The following is a 15,862-nucleotide window of genomic DNA, read 5'->3' as shown; positions in this document are numbered from 1 at the left end:
GTTGTTGTTGTTGTTGTTGTTATTACTGTCATTGTTGTTGTTGTTGTTGTTGTTGTTGTTATTGTTGTTTTGGTAATCTGTGGTGTTGTATGCATTCAATAGATTTCTTATGCTGTCTTTACTGAAGATTCCACTGTTGATGTTGTTGACGTTGTTGTTGTTGATGTCAGAAACATTTTTCATTAAAGATTTTTCTGCCAGCAAGTAGCGGCAGAAAGAAGATGGCGATGAGGGTGGTGATGAAGATGATGATGGTTCTTGGTTCGATGATGACGACGATGATGTTGTTGTTGTTGTTGCTGCTGCTGAGATGAGCTGCGAGAAATGTTTGTTAAATAAAATTACATCGCACATAACCGCAACAACAACAACAACAATAACAATACAACAACAAATACGTCACTATCAACGACATCATCATCATCAACAACAACATCATTGTTATATAAATAAACACCAATGTTATCGTTATTATTATTATTATTATTATTATTATTATAATTATTATTACCATCGTTACCTTAACACTGAAAATTGAAAAGTTGAAGAATATGAATATGCAGAAGGTAAAGTTGATTGGCACCTAATTATAACTAAACAGGGGTTAGTCAGTTGAAGAGTTGAAAGATGGATGGGAGGATGAACGAATATATAGATATACGAATGAAGGAATGAATGAATAAATGAATGGATGGATAAATGAATGAACGAATGAATGAATGAACGAATGAATGAATGAAAGAATCAACAAACAAACGAACAAACAAACGAATAAATGAATTATTAAATGAATATATAAACAGATGGATAGATGAATGATCGATGGATGGATGAAGAGATAGTTGGATGATTGGAGGTTAGACTTATAAATAAAGGAATAAATTAGATCGAACAAATAAAGTGGATTTCCATTTTTATGAACCGACTTAAAAAATCAAAAGTTGAATTTAAATGGATTAAATAGCGAAAAAAATTTGCGTGGAAATGTTTGATCGGCAGATTGAACGAGCATGCAGATGAATATATGAATTATGAATTATATTATTAACATTATGAATGAATGAATGACTGAATGAATGAATGAATAAATGAATGAATGAATGGATGGATGGATGAATGAATGAATGAATGACTGAATGAATGGATGGATGGATGGATGAATGAATGAATGAATGAATGAATGAATGAATGAATGAATGAATGAATAAATGAATGAACGAATGAATGATTGATGGATAAACGAACGTGTAAATGAGTAAAAATTTAAAAAATAATGTCGGTATGTTAATACAAATAAATAAGCAAATGAATGAATGATGATGAAAAAATGTTTCAAATAATTCAAAGTAAATGAATGATTGATTGAATAAACAAATAAGTAAATAAATGAATTATAATGAATGAATTAATGAAAGAATGAACGAGCGATCGAATGAATGAATAAATGAGTGAATGAATGAATGAAAGGGCAGATATAAGATATTGAGAGACAAAACTAAACATGTGCTTCTGATAAAATTTAATTCTTCAGCCATTTATTCCCCAAATTAAATCTCTAAAGTTAATCTGGGCTTGTGTGTTGTGCAGGCAGCTTACTACAGATTAATCATACAACTTATGTTACCACTACTACTACTACTACTACTACTACTGCTACTACTACTACAACTTCAATTACTATTACTACTACTACTACTATTCCTGCTACTAATACTACTACTACTACTACAATTTCAATTACTACTGCTACTACTTCTACAACTACTACAACTTCAATTACTATTACTACTACTACTACTACTACTACTACTACTACTACTACTACTACTACTACTACTACTACTTCCATTTAACTTCAAACGTTTTAAATAAACATACCAATTTAATGTAATGTAAGACTGAAAACTATTCTAATAATATTAAAAAATTATACACTGATATTAAAAATAACAAAAATACCGCCACCTCCCACCACCAATAATAATAATAAAAAGAAGAAGAAGAAAAAGAAGAAGAAGAAGTAGAGGAAGAGGAAAAAAATGCAACAATGAAGTATAAAAAATACAATAAGCCAAAATTTCTTAAAAAATTGAACCCTAAACCACAAAGTTTTGGTAAGCCCTACACTACTGAAAGTCGTAATGGCGATAAACTGCAATAGCAATAACAGCATTAGCAGCTGCAACAACAATAGCAGCAGCAGAAGCAGCCACAGTAGCAGCATTAGTAATATAAGTAATACTAAATACCAACGTTTTTAATGTATCAATATTTCATTGGTACTGTTGTGTAAATTGTTTTACAAACATATTATAGATGGTATCAATATCTTTGATTGTGACAATGTGGCTGATGATTGATGTGACTTACATTAAGTTGTCTGAGCAAATTCTGAATGGCAAACAGATCATAATTTTTATTATTGTTGTTGTCAAAGTTGGCGTTTATGTTGCTGGTGTTGTTGTTGTTGTGGTTGTACAAGTCATTTTTGCCATTAACGTGGTTGTAGATTTTATAGAATCTGTCATTGATGTTGCATTTGATGTCACTGCCATTCAATCCCGTTTTATAAACGTTCTCTATAATGTTAGGAAAATTATTGTTGATGTTGTTGTTGATGTTGTTATTGATGTTGATGTTGTTGTTGTTGTTGTTGATGTTAAGGCAAGTTTCAGGCGAATCAATAGAAGATAGAGGTGACGATTCATTAGAATTCAAATGTCTCAATGATCTGACGTTGCTGATGTTGCTGTTGATGTCACCAAAATTATTGATGTTATTGCTGAAGATGATGTTATTGTTGATGTCGTTGATGCTGCTGTTGTTGTTGTTGATGATGTGATTTTGCTGCTGGTACAACAAAGTTTCTAGAATCTGTGTGGCGATTAATGATGGTAGATAGTGCCACTCTGAAGTGCCATGCAATAATTGGAGGATGTTTGTGATGAAAAGATGATGACGAATGATGATGTTGATTATCACAACAACGATGATGATGATGATGATGACGATGACGGTTGTGATTGCGTGTTGACACAAAACAAATCAACTAATTTTTTATTCCATCATTATGATATAAAACACATCGTCATACTCTTCTTCGAAAAAGAAACACACACACACACACACACAAGTACGTACATACACACATATACATATATACATGCATGCATGCATGCATAAGTACATACATACATACAAACAAACATACATATACATACATATGCATGTATGAACGTACATACATACACACACATATACGTACATACATGCATACATACATACATACACATACACATACACTCATACACACACAAACGCACAAACACACACACATACCTACATACATACATTCTACTAGATAGATTATATCTTAGTTTTGGTATTGGTGGTTTGGTCCTGGAATGGTTTAAATTTTATTTGAATGGTGGAACTCAACAGGTACTGATTGGAGGTATGAAGTCTGATGTCAATCAGGGTTATCTTCGGGATGCCTCATGGATCTGTTCTTGACCTACTACTGTTTTTGTTTTGCACGTCCGTCAGAGATGTTTAATGTTATCGAATCATTAAGGTTCTCATGTACCGACAATGCCGATGTTATTCATATAATAGTTAAAACTACAACTGATTCGTTTCAAATGGATATGGATAAATTTGTAGAATGTTTGACGGCCGTTGATTTAGGGATGTCGCAGAATGGTTTAAAACTGAATCAAAATACAACAAAGCATGGCAGCAATTGGCAGGATTGGAGATAAACTCAATTGCAGTGAACAGTGGAGGAATTTTGTTTTGTAACAATGCAACTAACTTGGGTGTTGTGTTTCATTCAAACCTAACATTTAACTTACGTTTTAGCTCATTCTTTATTTATATTTATTTATTTAAGTACCATATCAGGATGTTGTCAAGAGATTGCATGCATCAGATCAGAAGAATTAATCAAATTCGTGGATCCTTTAACGTTTCAATACTTCAGACTTTGGTTCAATTCTTTGTCCACTCGAGAATTGGCTACTGCAGTAGTTTACGTTGTGGTTTGCCTGACAAATCCATCAGTATCTTCCAGTCAATACAAAAATCGTGCGGCAAAGGTTGTGGTTTGTGGTCTGTGGAATGATCATGTGACGCCTATACTACAGTCGATAAAAGGATAATGTACAAAATTGCATTTTTGATGTATAAAACGCTTAATGGTAGTGCTCCAGTGTATCTGGAGCACTAACCATTGGACAAGTAATTATCGACCAATATATCTACTTTCTCCACTTTCCAAAGTACTAGAAAAAATAATTTTTGTCAGAGTCACCTCATTTCTGTCCATAAATAAATTATTAAATGATAATCAATATGGCTACAGAGCACAGCATTCAACTGAGCAAGCTGTGCTGCAATTAGCACAAAATGTTATGAATAATCTTAACGAAAAGATACTAACTGTAGGTGTATTCATAGACCTCTCAAAGGCCTTTGACGTCATCAACCACGATATACTGATTAAAAAATTAAATTCACATGGAATAAAAGGAAAAGTAAGTGCATGGTTCAAAAGTTATTTAGAGAACAGAGACCAGTATGTGGCAATAAAAAGTCACTCCTCAACAAAACTTAACGTAAGATCAGGCGTGCCACAAGGATCAATTTTAGGTCCTCTTCTATTCATAATCTTCATGAACGATTTTCAACATGCAACTGATGCAAATCACCTTCTATATGCAGATGACACTAACATCTTCTTCCCAACTAAAGACCCATTGAAAGAAGTAGAATACATCAATAACAGTCTTCAAAATATATCAACCTGGTTTATCAAAAATAAATTAATAGTAAATTATTCTAAATGTAATTACATTATTTTTGGTCCGAAAATTTTAACAAATATTATACCTAACCTAGACATAAAAATGAACAATATTTCTATTCCTCGCTCAACCAGCACAAAATTCCTTGGAGTAACAATCAAGGACAATCTTTCTTGGGATATTCACATAGATACTATGTCTAAAAGAATATGCAAAACCCTAGGAGTTATAAGCAAAATTAAAAATAAATTAAATAAACCTACTCTAATTGACCTGTATTATTCGTTAATCTTTCCTCACCTCATGTACTGCAACGTAATTTGGGGAAACATTCCTGACATTCATCTAAAACAGTTAACAAAATGCCAAAACCGATTCATCAGAATATTTAAAAATCTTCATCCTCATTGTCACACAAGTGAATATTATCTCGAGATGAAAATACTCAACATCAAAAACTTGTTCATCTACCACGTTGCAACATTCATTTTTAGATTTCTACGTCAGCAATTGCCGGCATTTTTTAGAAACTTTTTCACTTTTGGAACTTCCATTCAAGCAAGAACTACACGCCACACGCCACTTTTCTATGCTCCACCAGCCAGAATTAAAGTACTCTGCATGAGTTTGAAACACACCGGCCCAGGAATATGGGAGACGATTCCACAAGAAATTAAAGATTGTAACACTTTGCATCTTTTTAAAAATAAACTGAAAAATTTTTTAATTACGAAAAGTTCTGTTTTTCAAGGATAATAATGTATATGTATATATATGTATATAAGTGTGTACATATTTCATTAACATTGATACATTTTCTCCTATTGACAATTTTATTTTATCATTGAGAAGCTGTTTTGAGCTGCACGGTGGCCGAGCCCACAAGAATTAATTTTCTTTTTTTGGTCTCCGAATCATTCATGCTTTTGTTTTGTTTGATTGAATAAAAGTGATTTGATTTTGATTTTTGATTTTGATACATACATACATACATACATACATACATACATACATACATACATACATACATACATACACACACACACACACACATACATACATACATATGAAGACGCTTACATACAAGTCTGCGAGTAAAAACAGTAGCAGACATGCATGGAAACATGCATTCAAGCATCAAACTTGCACTGCAAACACGAACGGAGTCAGAGAGGTAGGCACCTACCTTCTCATCATCATCTTTTCAGTTATGTTATTATCTTAGAAGTCTTTGATGGAACGTTCAACTTCGAACACTCGTCAACAAAAACTATCCGTCTCAATGTTGACAGCAGATTGACTGGTGACAATTTTTTAATTACCATAATTATAACAATGATGACGCTAATTATTTATAATTATTACGATGATTATAATGACGTTGGTGAGTGTGATGATGATGAAGATGAGGATGATGATCGTGAATATCACTATACCATATATATCATCACGTGAATTGTGTTTAATTTGTAATATTGATCAAACTTCATTCATTAGATCGACAACGATGCGTGAACCTCATAAGAGTAGCAAAAACCAGCCAAACAACTAACCAGCCAACCAACTAACTACACACCCACCCAACCAACCAAACAAACAACTAACTAACAAGCCAACCAACCAACCAATTAGCCAACCATCCAACCAACCAGCCAACCAATTAGCCAACCATCCAACGAACCGACCAGCCAGCCAATCACCCTCCTTACTTGAGCAATGCTGACGTTCCCAGCCTCAACGATCTGCTGAATTTCGTTGGGCGGCGACGACGACAACGATGATGGCGACCTCGCGTTTGGCGAAAATCTCAAACTCGAGTAGAAGTAATCCGAAATCAAATCACTCTTGCTAATGTTGTTGTTGTTCATGATAGGGGTGTTTTTGACGTTGTTGTTGAGTAACATGTTACCAATGTTGTTGTTGTTGTTATTATTATTATCGTTGTTGTTATTATTATTATCGTTGCTGTTGTTGTTGATGTACGAAAGACCACTGAACAGTCCAGCTGGTCTCATCTCATTCCACATGGTTCTCAAAGGTGCCCTGTCGTGCATTGAACTGTGTGTGGTGTGGTGGTGGTGTGGTGGTGGTGGTGTGGTGGTGGTGTGGTTCACGTGTGTCTGTCCGCTGTGAACGTTCTGTCGGTTGATATCTTAGCGATTTCAGTCAGGTTAGGTTTGGGATGAATGAAGCCGATCTTTATGAGTGCCATAAAAACTCGTCATCATGGTTTGTAATGATGGTTTGTGTTACTAATATTTATTCATTATTCACCAAATTTGTAGCACAAATTGAAAATATTAAATGACTTCATTTAAAAATTTTCATTAGCGAGATAACGAACTAACTAAAAACAGACAACCATCACAACACCCTCGGAGTAGAGAAGTTCTTAAAAAGAATGACAAAATTATCCATCGAAAGCTTTTCCTTTCAGGAAATCCAAAAAACGTCGTTAACAAACAGATCAAAAGTAAAGTAAGCAAATGAGAGTCATTTTGTACTGTGTGTGTGGGAGAAATGTGGGAGAGAAAGAGAGAAAGAGAGAAAGATTTGGAGAGAGAGAGAGAGAGAGAGAAAAAGATGAACTGGTGTAACTTAAAAAAATAAGTAAATGGACAGACTACTGCATGTAAATGTCACTCGACATTTCTATTTTTAATCGTTCCAAATGTTTATTCCATGCATTGAAACAAAAACTCACGCGTATCTTATGAATTATTTTAAAAATATTTCTTGTCAAATAAAACATTAAAACAAATACTTGCAAACAAAAAAAAAAAAATTAACTTACAAATCGCTGCTGAATAAACTCGCATTAGAAGAGGGAACATGTGATGCAGGAGCGAGTGAAGGAAGATGAAAATAACTGAATGACAGCTCGTTCAAACTACTTTCCCATCATTTCATTATAAAGGATTAGTCATATGCATCTCTATGCCTGCCTGTATATACAAACACATATTACATAGAAATTCGTATACTCACACACACACACACACATATATATATATATACATATATATATATATATGTGTGTGTGTGTGTGTTCGTGTGTTTGTGTGTGTATTATATAAATGTAAATATAAATATATTGTATAGATGTGTATATAAATATATACAAACGATTGTATGAACATTTATACAAATGTGTATAAACAAGTATGCGTTTGTATACTTGAATGATTATGGGTGCAATGTGTTACAGCGTATGCGTGTAAGTCTTTACAGAAGTTTTCTTATATGCGCATACATTTTAAGCTGTGTGCATGTGCATATATGTGTTGTGGATGTGAATGGATGACATAATGCATGCGTCTGCTTGCATGTGCTTGTTGTTAAACAAACAAATAAATAAACATATTATATAAATATTTTGCATACATATAATATACATACATGTATATCTTTTGTAAACATTTTGTTGTAAACTTTGACTTTCGTTACTACCGACATCAATGTTATAACTTCATAAGATCTATATATTTCCAACACCAGCTTCCAACGATCGTCAAGATACCGTTATTCCGTAGGTTCAAGACTTCCGATAGATGAAAGAACACAACGGCTTCAAACGTAAACTTTGTTGAACGTTTATTTGAATGCCAACAGCAATAAAAACACTAAACTAACCCAAGTAACTACATAAATCACGACTACAACTTCGCATAAAACCTCGCTAAAACCTCGCTATTCGCAACACCTTATAAAGCGTCGACAGTAGGTTTGTACAATCCTCTGTAAGAAAAGATTCCATAGTTTACAATCGATGACAAATAGCAAAGATAACCGATATAATAATATTTAATTATACAGTGTAATTCTACCATTGCGGTGAATATAACATTACCCCCACCTAGCATAGGCGTAATTTCTTTACTCCGATGAATTTGGGCTAACTTATCCAAATAGAGGACTTTCTTCTCTGCCCGTTGTCTTCAACAATCATACGTCCTGTGTAGATCACGTCATTTATCTTGATAGCGACCTTGTACAGATCTTTCCAATTCCATGGGAGTTTTGCCGGACATTAACTTTATCTGCGCCGTAGGTTGTACATCCAGACCAGGTCATTGCTCTTGATACCTGCGTTATTTCTTTTCGGATCACACGACGTTTCCGTTGTTTCGGTTCCTCTAGCCATAGGCAGACGTCGTGGTCTTTTATTGTTTTTTTGGCACTTGAAACAAGTGCCATCTTTCTATTGAGTTTACAAGATGTAGAATGACCAGACGGATAGTTTTGATGCATACCGTAATATTCGTTGTTTACGATCAGTGATGGAGCGATGAAAAACTCTCACTCATTAGCAATGAAGCCGTCGTTGACCATCACACAGGTAGACAAGGACCAAGCTTTCATTCAAAGTGCGTGCTAGATGGGTTTTCTCAAAACTAGAAGCATCATCTGTCACCAATTCATGTTCTGTAGAAATATTTGCATCAGCATTCGAATCGTCTTCACTGACGTCGTTAATCTTTAGATTAATGCTCTTGCAGATTAACGTCTTATCCAAATTCTCAAAAGTTGACTTGTTGGTAAATACTGCATTAAAATCGTTGTTGCAATTTTTGTTACTGCTGTCGTTGTTATCAACAAAAACAGGCGAGATGCTTGCAATCAATCTATTTATCAATCAATCAATCAATTAGCTTATAAAGCGCTATTTCCGCGATGTTCAACAGCGCTCCTCAATGAATTTTGAAAACCGATGGGCCTTGAGATCCGCTCTGAACTTCGCTAGTGATGGAGAAGTAGTCAGAGAAGTAGGTGGAGAGTTCCAAAGAAAAGGACCAGAAAAAGCAAAAGCAGATTTGGCAAAAGAGTGTTTAACACGAGTTAAGAATATGCGAGAAGAAGAAGACGATCGTAAACCGGGGCGTTTAGGTCTAATTAATATATCTGATAAATGCTTAGGAAATAATTTAGATTGAGACTTATACATGAACGTGCAAATTTTAAAAATTATTCTTTATTTTATAGGTAGCCAGTGCAAGAGAACAAGATATGGAGATATATGAGAAAAGAAAGGGGCACGAGCAACTAGACGAGCAGCAGAGTTAAAAGCTTTACTTAAAGGATAGAGTATAGAGTCAGGAAGACCATAGTAGAGCGAGTTACAATAATCAATCCTAGATAAGACTAACGAAAAAATCTAAATGGTAGTTCCACTGCATGTCAAAAGTTTCAATGTCTTTGTCACTTGCAGCTTTTCGAATATTTCCAAAATATTCATCATCGTCTTTGTTGTCATTTTCTTTGTTTCGTTCAAAATGAAAAACATTAGAAATGAAAACAAACTAGTTGCTGGTAGAAAGATCCAAGTAGTAGTCCCATATCAAAAGTTTCAATGTCTTTGTCACTGCCAACTTTTCCCTAATATTTTCAAAACCTTCATCATCGTCTTCGTCATCATGTTCATCAGTTATAAGTTTTGTATGCAATGTACGCTAATATACAAATAAACAATTGCAAGTTTGTATATTTTGTGCATTCGTGTGTGCCAAGCCAACGACTGCGACGAAAGATGATAGCCATACGTGTTGAAAGGTGTTGTATATATGTTTGTTTGTATGTGTGTTGTATGTTTGTGTTTGTTTGTATATGTGTTTTATGTGTATGTAGGTATTTTGTATTCTCTGAAAGAATATTTTTATATAGTATACAAATACGTAAATAAAAATAATCATATTATTATACGCGCAAAGGTATATTGTGCCTCCTTGTATTTCGTGTTAAATCTGCTATGTATGGACAGATTGGCACACCCACAAGTTCATGAACTGCAAAATTCTGCCTTCCCCGCTAGGTAGCCTTTGTTATTATATTTAATTCCATTTTGTCAGCCTGCAGTTCGTGCATGCACTCATACACACATCTGCAGGCATACACACACAATACATACATACATACAATACGCACACAAACACACAGGCAGGGGCGGGCCTAAGGAGAGACGGAGTGACCACGATCCTCCAGCTGCATAGAAAATGCATCGTTTTATTCAAAAATCGACCGAAAATTTACGTGATAAGAAAAAAAATGAAACACTACCACCAATTTTGGCGCCCCACTGTCAAAATTTAAAAATTAAAACTTTTTCAAATTTCTGTTCTCTTCCTCAACGTGGTCTTAGATCCGCCACTGCACACATAATATTAATATATGCTTGCGAACGTGCGCACATACAATAAGGTCTGCACCTACCCGCCTAATTTTATGCGGTTTTTTGAACGAAACACAACACAGACGAAGAAGGAAATATTTGAAACTCACAACAGAAGCATAACAACGCGTAAATAAAAGTTTTAAAAAGTTAAGCATTAAGTTTCAGAACAAAAATTTGTGTCACTATATATATATATATATATATATATATATATATATATATATGCCTGTGTGTCTGTGTGTGTATGTGCGTTCGTATGTGCGTGTATGTGTATATGTGTGGTGTGTGTACTGGTCTCTTTAATTTACTTCTGACCCGCCCCACTGACATGACGAGATTCAGTTTGGGTCTCCAGATCAAATATCCAAGTGGATGTTTGCATGGATGCTGTACATACGTTCATACAATTATTATTTGGATGCATATATGTTTAAACAATTAATATATGGATATATATATATATAAATATTATTTGATCTGTGAAAACTTCTTAGTTCGTACACTTGCACGAGTTGGTGTTCATTAACCAAAAACTTATCATTACGCATCATGCTTTTTCACATTCACACCGACATTAAGTAAACTGGTATATGAATTGTTTAGAACTTGTGTGTGTGTACTGTTAAATCACAAAGAGCGTTTGGTTAATAGCTTATGTTCGTGGGTTGTTTAGATAGGTTGTCATAAAAAATTATTTTTTTCACTTTATCAACAATTTAGTCCAACTATATAAACTAAATTTGTGCGCCAAATGACACTCGTCTGTCGTCTCTGAAATAGTTTGACACTCAACTGCAGAAGTCATAACTTACTCGTTGTGATACATTTCAAAGACATCCATCTGCACGATCCTTCCTTCAAACGTGTTAATGTGCGTTGCCATGTGGAATATTGAAGATGCGATTGAAGAAATGATCCCATGATTTATTAGCAAAACGTGTCCTCACAACACATCATTGCAACTTATCATCACTCTGTCGAATAATCCCATTGATTAATCTTTGTCTAGAAGATTTGAAATTTTTAAGCCAGTGTCGGACTTAAAAATAGATTGGAAAAAACAAAAGACTGACTTCTAGTTAACAGAATTATTAATTTAACAGAATTATTATAACAGAGTTATAGGTGATAAGATTTAATTATTAAAATATCTATCAGCCATTATCGTTCAAGTTAAAAAAGAATAACTACAACTTTTAATTAAGCATTCATTCACGCGTAATTTAGAAGTCGTTTGATGTTTCATTCTGCAGGCACATGCTTAAATAAATTATCAACGCTACTTACTCGTGCGACAAGACAGCCATGCGTCGTCTCTTACTCCAATAAACAAACTTTCTCACGGCCTTAAATTAAGCAGCGCCACATTTCATGTTTTTTTTAAAATATTCATTCATTTGTGTTGCGCATGTCCTGTTCATTCAGCAGCCAACACCAGCAACACAGTAACAACATTTAGTTGTGGATCAGACTGCCCGTTGTTTTGTAATACAGATTGTCTTCTGTTTCACCCAAACAGATACATTGCAATATCTCAACGACTAGCAGACTTAAGTGGAAATGCAAAACTGAAATTCAAAAAACTTGAAGACCCCAAAAGTTGTTGTATCTGAAAGGTAGGTGGTTGTTAGTTTTGATCATCATCATCATAAATAACAAACGAATTTTTTAATATTTTTATTCTCAAATATCAGACTCCGACAGACTGAAGTCTGTTACAACACACATACGTGATGATAATGATGATAGTGATGATGATGGTTGTGATGATGACTACTGTAATGACGACGATGACAGGATGAAACAGAACATTCTAACGTGAACAGATGGATGACGTCAGACAAAAACATGACGTAATAAAAATACTGTAACACGACGCCATTCCACAAAATAATTTAAAAGGGTGAATTAACAAACATTACAAAACCATCCGCAAGATTTTTACCTTTGCAACTCTATGTACAGAAAATAATGCAAGCAAAGCATTTTCATTTATGAATTAGCTAATTCGAGCATTAAAAATTATATATATGTATATACGTTTTACTTCGTCCTTTATTGTGCAGCTCTGACACGCGATTGCACATCGTTCTACAACTAATAACTAAAATATTTTATGCTATAAAAGCTGTATACTATCCAGACCCACACCACACGATGTACAAACACCTTAGGCAAGCACTCCATCGCACGCGTAGCACTCCATCGCACGCATATGGTGCTTAATGGTCTTTCAGTTTCGGAGACAGTATTTGTACCGTACCAACGCGCAACATCAACAATGACGACGTGGCACATCTACCGACCGAGATAACTAGACAAACACAAACTAGAAACGGGAAACGAACCGAAACCGAACCTTATTGACGAACGGACCGAACTTTGAAACTTCTGAGAACGATTACCGTCTCGTATATTATTTTGCAATTTAAGTTAAGGGGATTGCAATAAATTGTTTTACCGTTGATGTAAAGTTTTAAATTCATGTGTTGCAACTAATAAAAGAGTTTCAGTGATGTTCTTCGCATCCTTATAGCATAATTAAGCCTAACTAAATCGAACCCAGATAATTTTTTATACATTTACTTAATTATAATTTAGACTTTTCTAAATTAAAAAGCTTTACGGCGGGTGTTCCATCTCAATTTATTACTTAAGAAAACTGCTAAAAAATAAAAACCGAACAGCTTTATCGTGAAGGTGAACAAATTTTTATTTACACTTTACATACAGCATAAATTTACAGCTTTAAAAAAAACTATTGAATGAATCAATGAAACAACAATGGTCACATACACAGAGTGGTGTAGTCGAGCCGGAACGGGCCGGAACGGCGTTCCGGTACTATTTTTTGGAGGCGGAACGCGTTCCGGCACTTTTTTTTACAATTTCAATATAAAAAAAAGTACATTTTACAGGCGTTAAATTTAACTTTGGAAATTAATAGATAATTATAACCAATACCAATACAAACGATGAATAACTTCAATTTTTTTATTTAAACTGTTTATTATTCAACGCTATATCATTGTTGCTATGCTTACGGTTTAGTAATCATTGTTTCAAATTATATTTGCGTTTTTTGCGGAAGTTAAAAAAGTAATTTTTTTATTTTATTTATTTTACATTTACTTTAAATATTATGCTTTTTATTACTTACTGTTTTTTTTAAATCAAATTGTTTAAATACATTTTTATATAGGAAAGTGGGGTAATAAATAAAAAAATGTTAGGCTCCATCCGTAAAATAAAATATATTATAAATTATTTGTGTATACAACAATATTATCATTGTGATATTATAATTTATATTATTATTAATGTTATTTTTAGAAGGATATAAATTTGCGTGAGTCCAGATGTCAAAAAAACGGGAAATAAATACCATTCTTGATTTTTTTTGTAAAAAACAAAAGCGTGACAATGAAGATGAAGATTCTGCCAATACCAACTTAGAATTGATAGAAAATGAAAGTGAGAATGGGAAACCTGAAGAAATAAAACCATGTTTTCCCAGCATTTGGACAGCTGATATGTGGGCTGAAAAGAAAAAAAACTATAATTGGCTTACTTGCAATTCAGAAAAATTAGGATGTTTATTATGCACTAAAGTAAGAACTTTGGGACCATCCAAATCTCAAGGTGTCAGCATTTCAAAAGAATGGAGTACCGCAACTGTAATTTATTATGGAAAAGACAAAAGTTCACAGTTGACGTCTTTGAGAAAAAAAATTCATGAACATGCTAAGAGTGCAGCACATATCAGTGCCGAGAAAATTTTACTAGAAGCAGAAAAAAAACCCATGGAAAAAGTAATAGATCAATTAAACAACTCTGCTGTAAGTTCTACGTCTAAAATTTTTCGTACAGCGTATTACATAGCTAAACATGATCGTCCATTCTCAGATTTATATGACTTATCACAATTACAAGAATTAAATGGAACAAATATTGCTCCTGGATTGAAATCAAGATTTTCTTGTACTAATGTTATTAATCATATCGCTAAACAAATGAAATCAAAAATATGCCAAACAATTATTCAGAAAAATGGTAAAATATCGATTCTTGTGGATGAATCTACTACGCTCAGTAAAAAATCAACTCTGATTATTTATTTTAAGTGTGAAATAAATAAAATGGAAGATCCGCATTATCTCTTCTTAGATTTAGTTGAATTGGAAAGCCAGACTGCCAACAACATTACAAATAGTCTTTTAAACTGTCTTGCAGGTTACGAGTTTGATGACCATTATTTGGCACACAATTTAATTTCCTTCACCAGTGACGGTGCGAGCGTCATGTTCGGGCGGAATACTGGAGTCTCCACTCAACTTACAAACAAATATCCAAACCTCATTAAATGGCACTGTGTGAATCACCGACTAGAATTATCTGTTGGCGATGCAATAGATGAAGTACATGGAATTAACCATTTTCAAATTTTTATGGATAAACTATACACTCTTTACCACCAGTCACCGAAAAATCAAAGGGAATTGGAGTCATGCGCACAAAACCTAGACACAGAAATAAGAAAAATTGGCCGTGTGTTAGGTATTAGGTGGGTGGCAAGTTCATTTAGAACAGTAGCTGCGGTTTACCAAAATTTTGAAGCGTTGTGCAAACATTTCATACAAGCTAATCAAGATGTGAATCGATCCAAAACAGAACAATGCATGTATCTTGGTCTTTATAAACACATTTCATCAAAAGAATTTTTGTTAAATTTAGCGCTAATGTATGATGTCCTTTATGAATTGTCCCTGCTATCTGAGGCATTACAAAACAGAGGTACTACGATTATTTACGCAGATAAAAAAATTCGCCAAAGCATACGATATTTAGAATCTATGAAAAATGCTGAAAAAGGGAATAAATTAATTGA

The 15,862-nt window shown here is 33.8% G+C and overlaps 2 protein-coding genes across 2 annotated transcripts; one reads left to right on the top strand and one right to left on the bottom strand.

The window, feature by feature from the left end:
* Positions 1-2,322: 2,322 nt before the first annotated feature.
* Positions 2,323-8,562, bottom strand: HELRODRAFT_180957 (hypothetical protein; the record flags this gene model as incomplete). Its single annotated transcript, XM_009030241.1, has 3 exons — positions 2,323-2,874; positions 6,530-6,863; positions 8,492-8,562. The coding sequence occupies 3 exons, from the start codon at positions 8,560-8,562 to the stop codon at positions 2,323-2,325; spliced, it is 957 nt and encodes a 318-aa protein (XP_009028489.1).
* A 937-nt stretch (positions 8,563-9,499) lies between these two features.
* HELRODRAFT_180956 (hypothetical protein) lies at positions 9,500-10,792 on the top strand (the record flags this gene model as incomplete). The annotated part of the gene is made up of 3 exons (XM_009030240.1): positions 9,500-9,692; positions 10,514-10,579; positions 10,740-10,792. 3 exons carry the CDS (start codon positions 9,500-9,502, stop codon positions 10,790-10,792), a joined length of 312 nt encoding a protein of 103 aa, XP_009028488.1.
* Positions 10,793-15,862: the final 5,070 nt, after the last annotated feature.

This window comes from Helobdella robusta (assembly GCF_000326865.2).
Source record: "Helobdella robusta unplaced genomic scaffold HELROscaffold_66, whole genome shotgun sequence".
Lineage (NCBI taxonomy): Eukaryota > Metazoa > Annelida > Clitellata > Rhynchobdellida > Glossiphoniidae > Helobdella > Helobdella robusta.
Note: the sequence above shows the minus strand (reverse complement) of the source record. Positions and strands in the feature narration are given on the sequence as shown.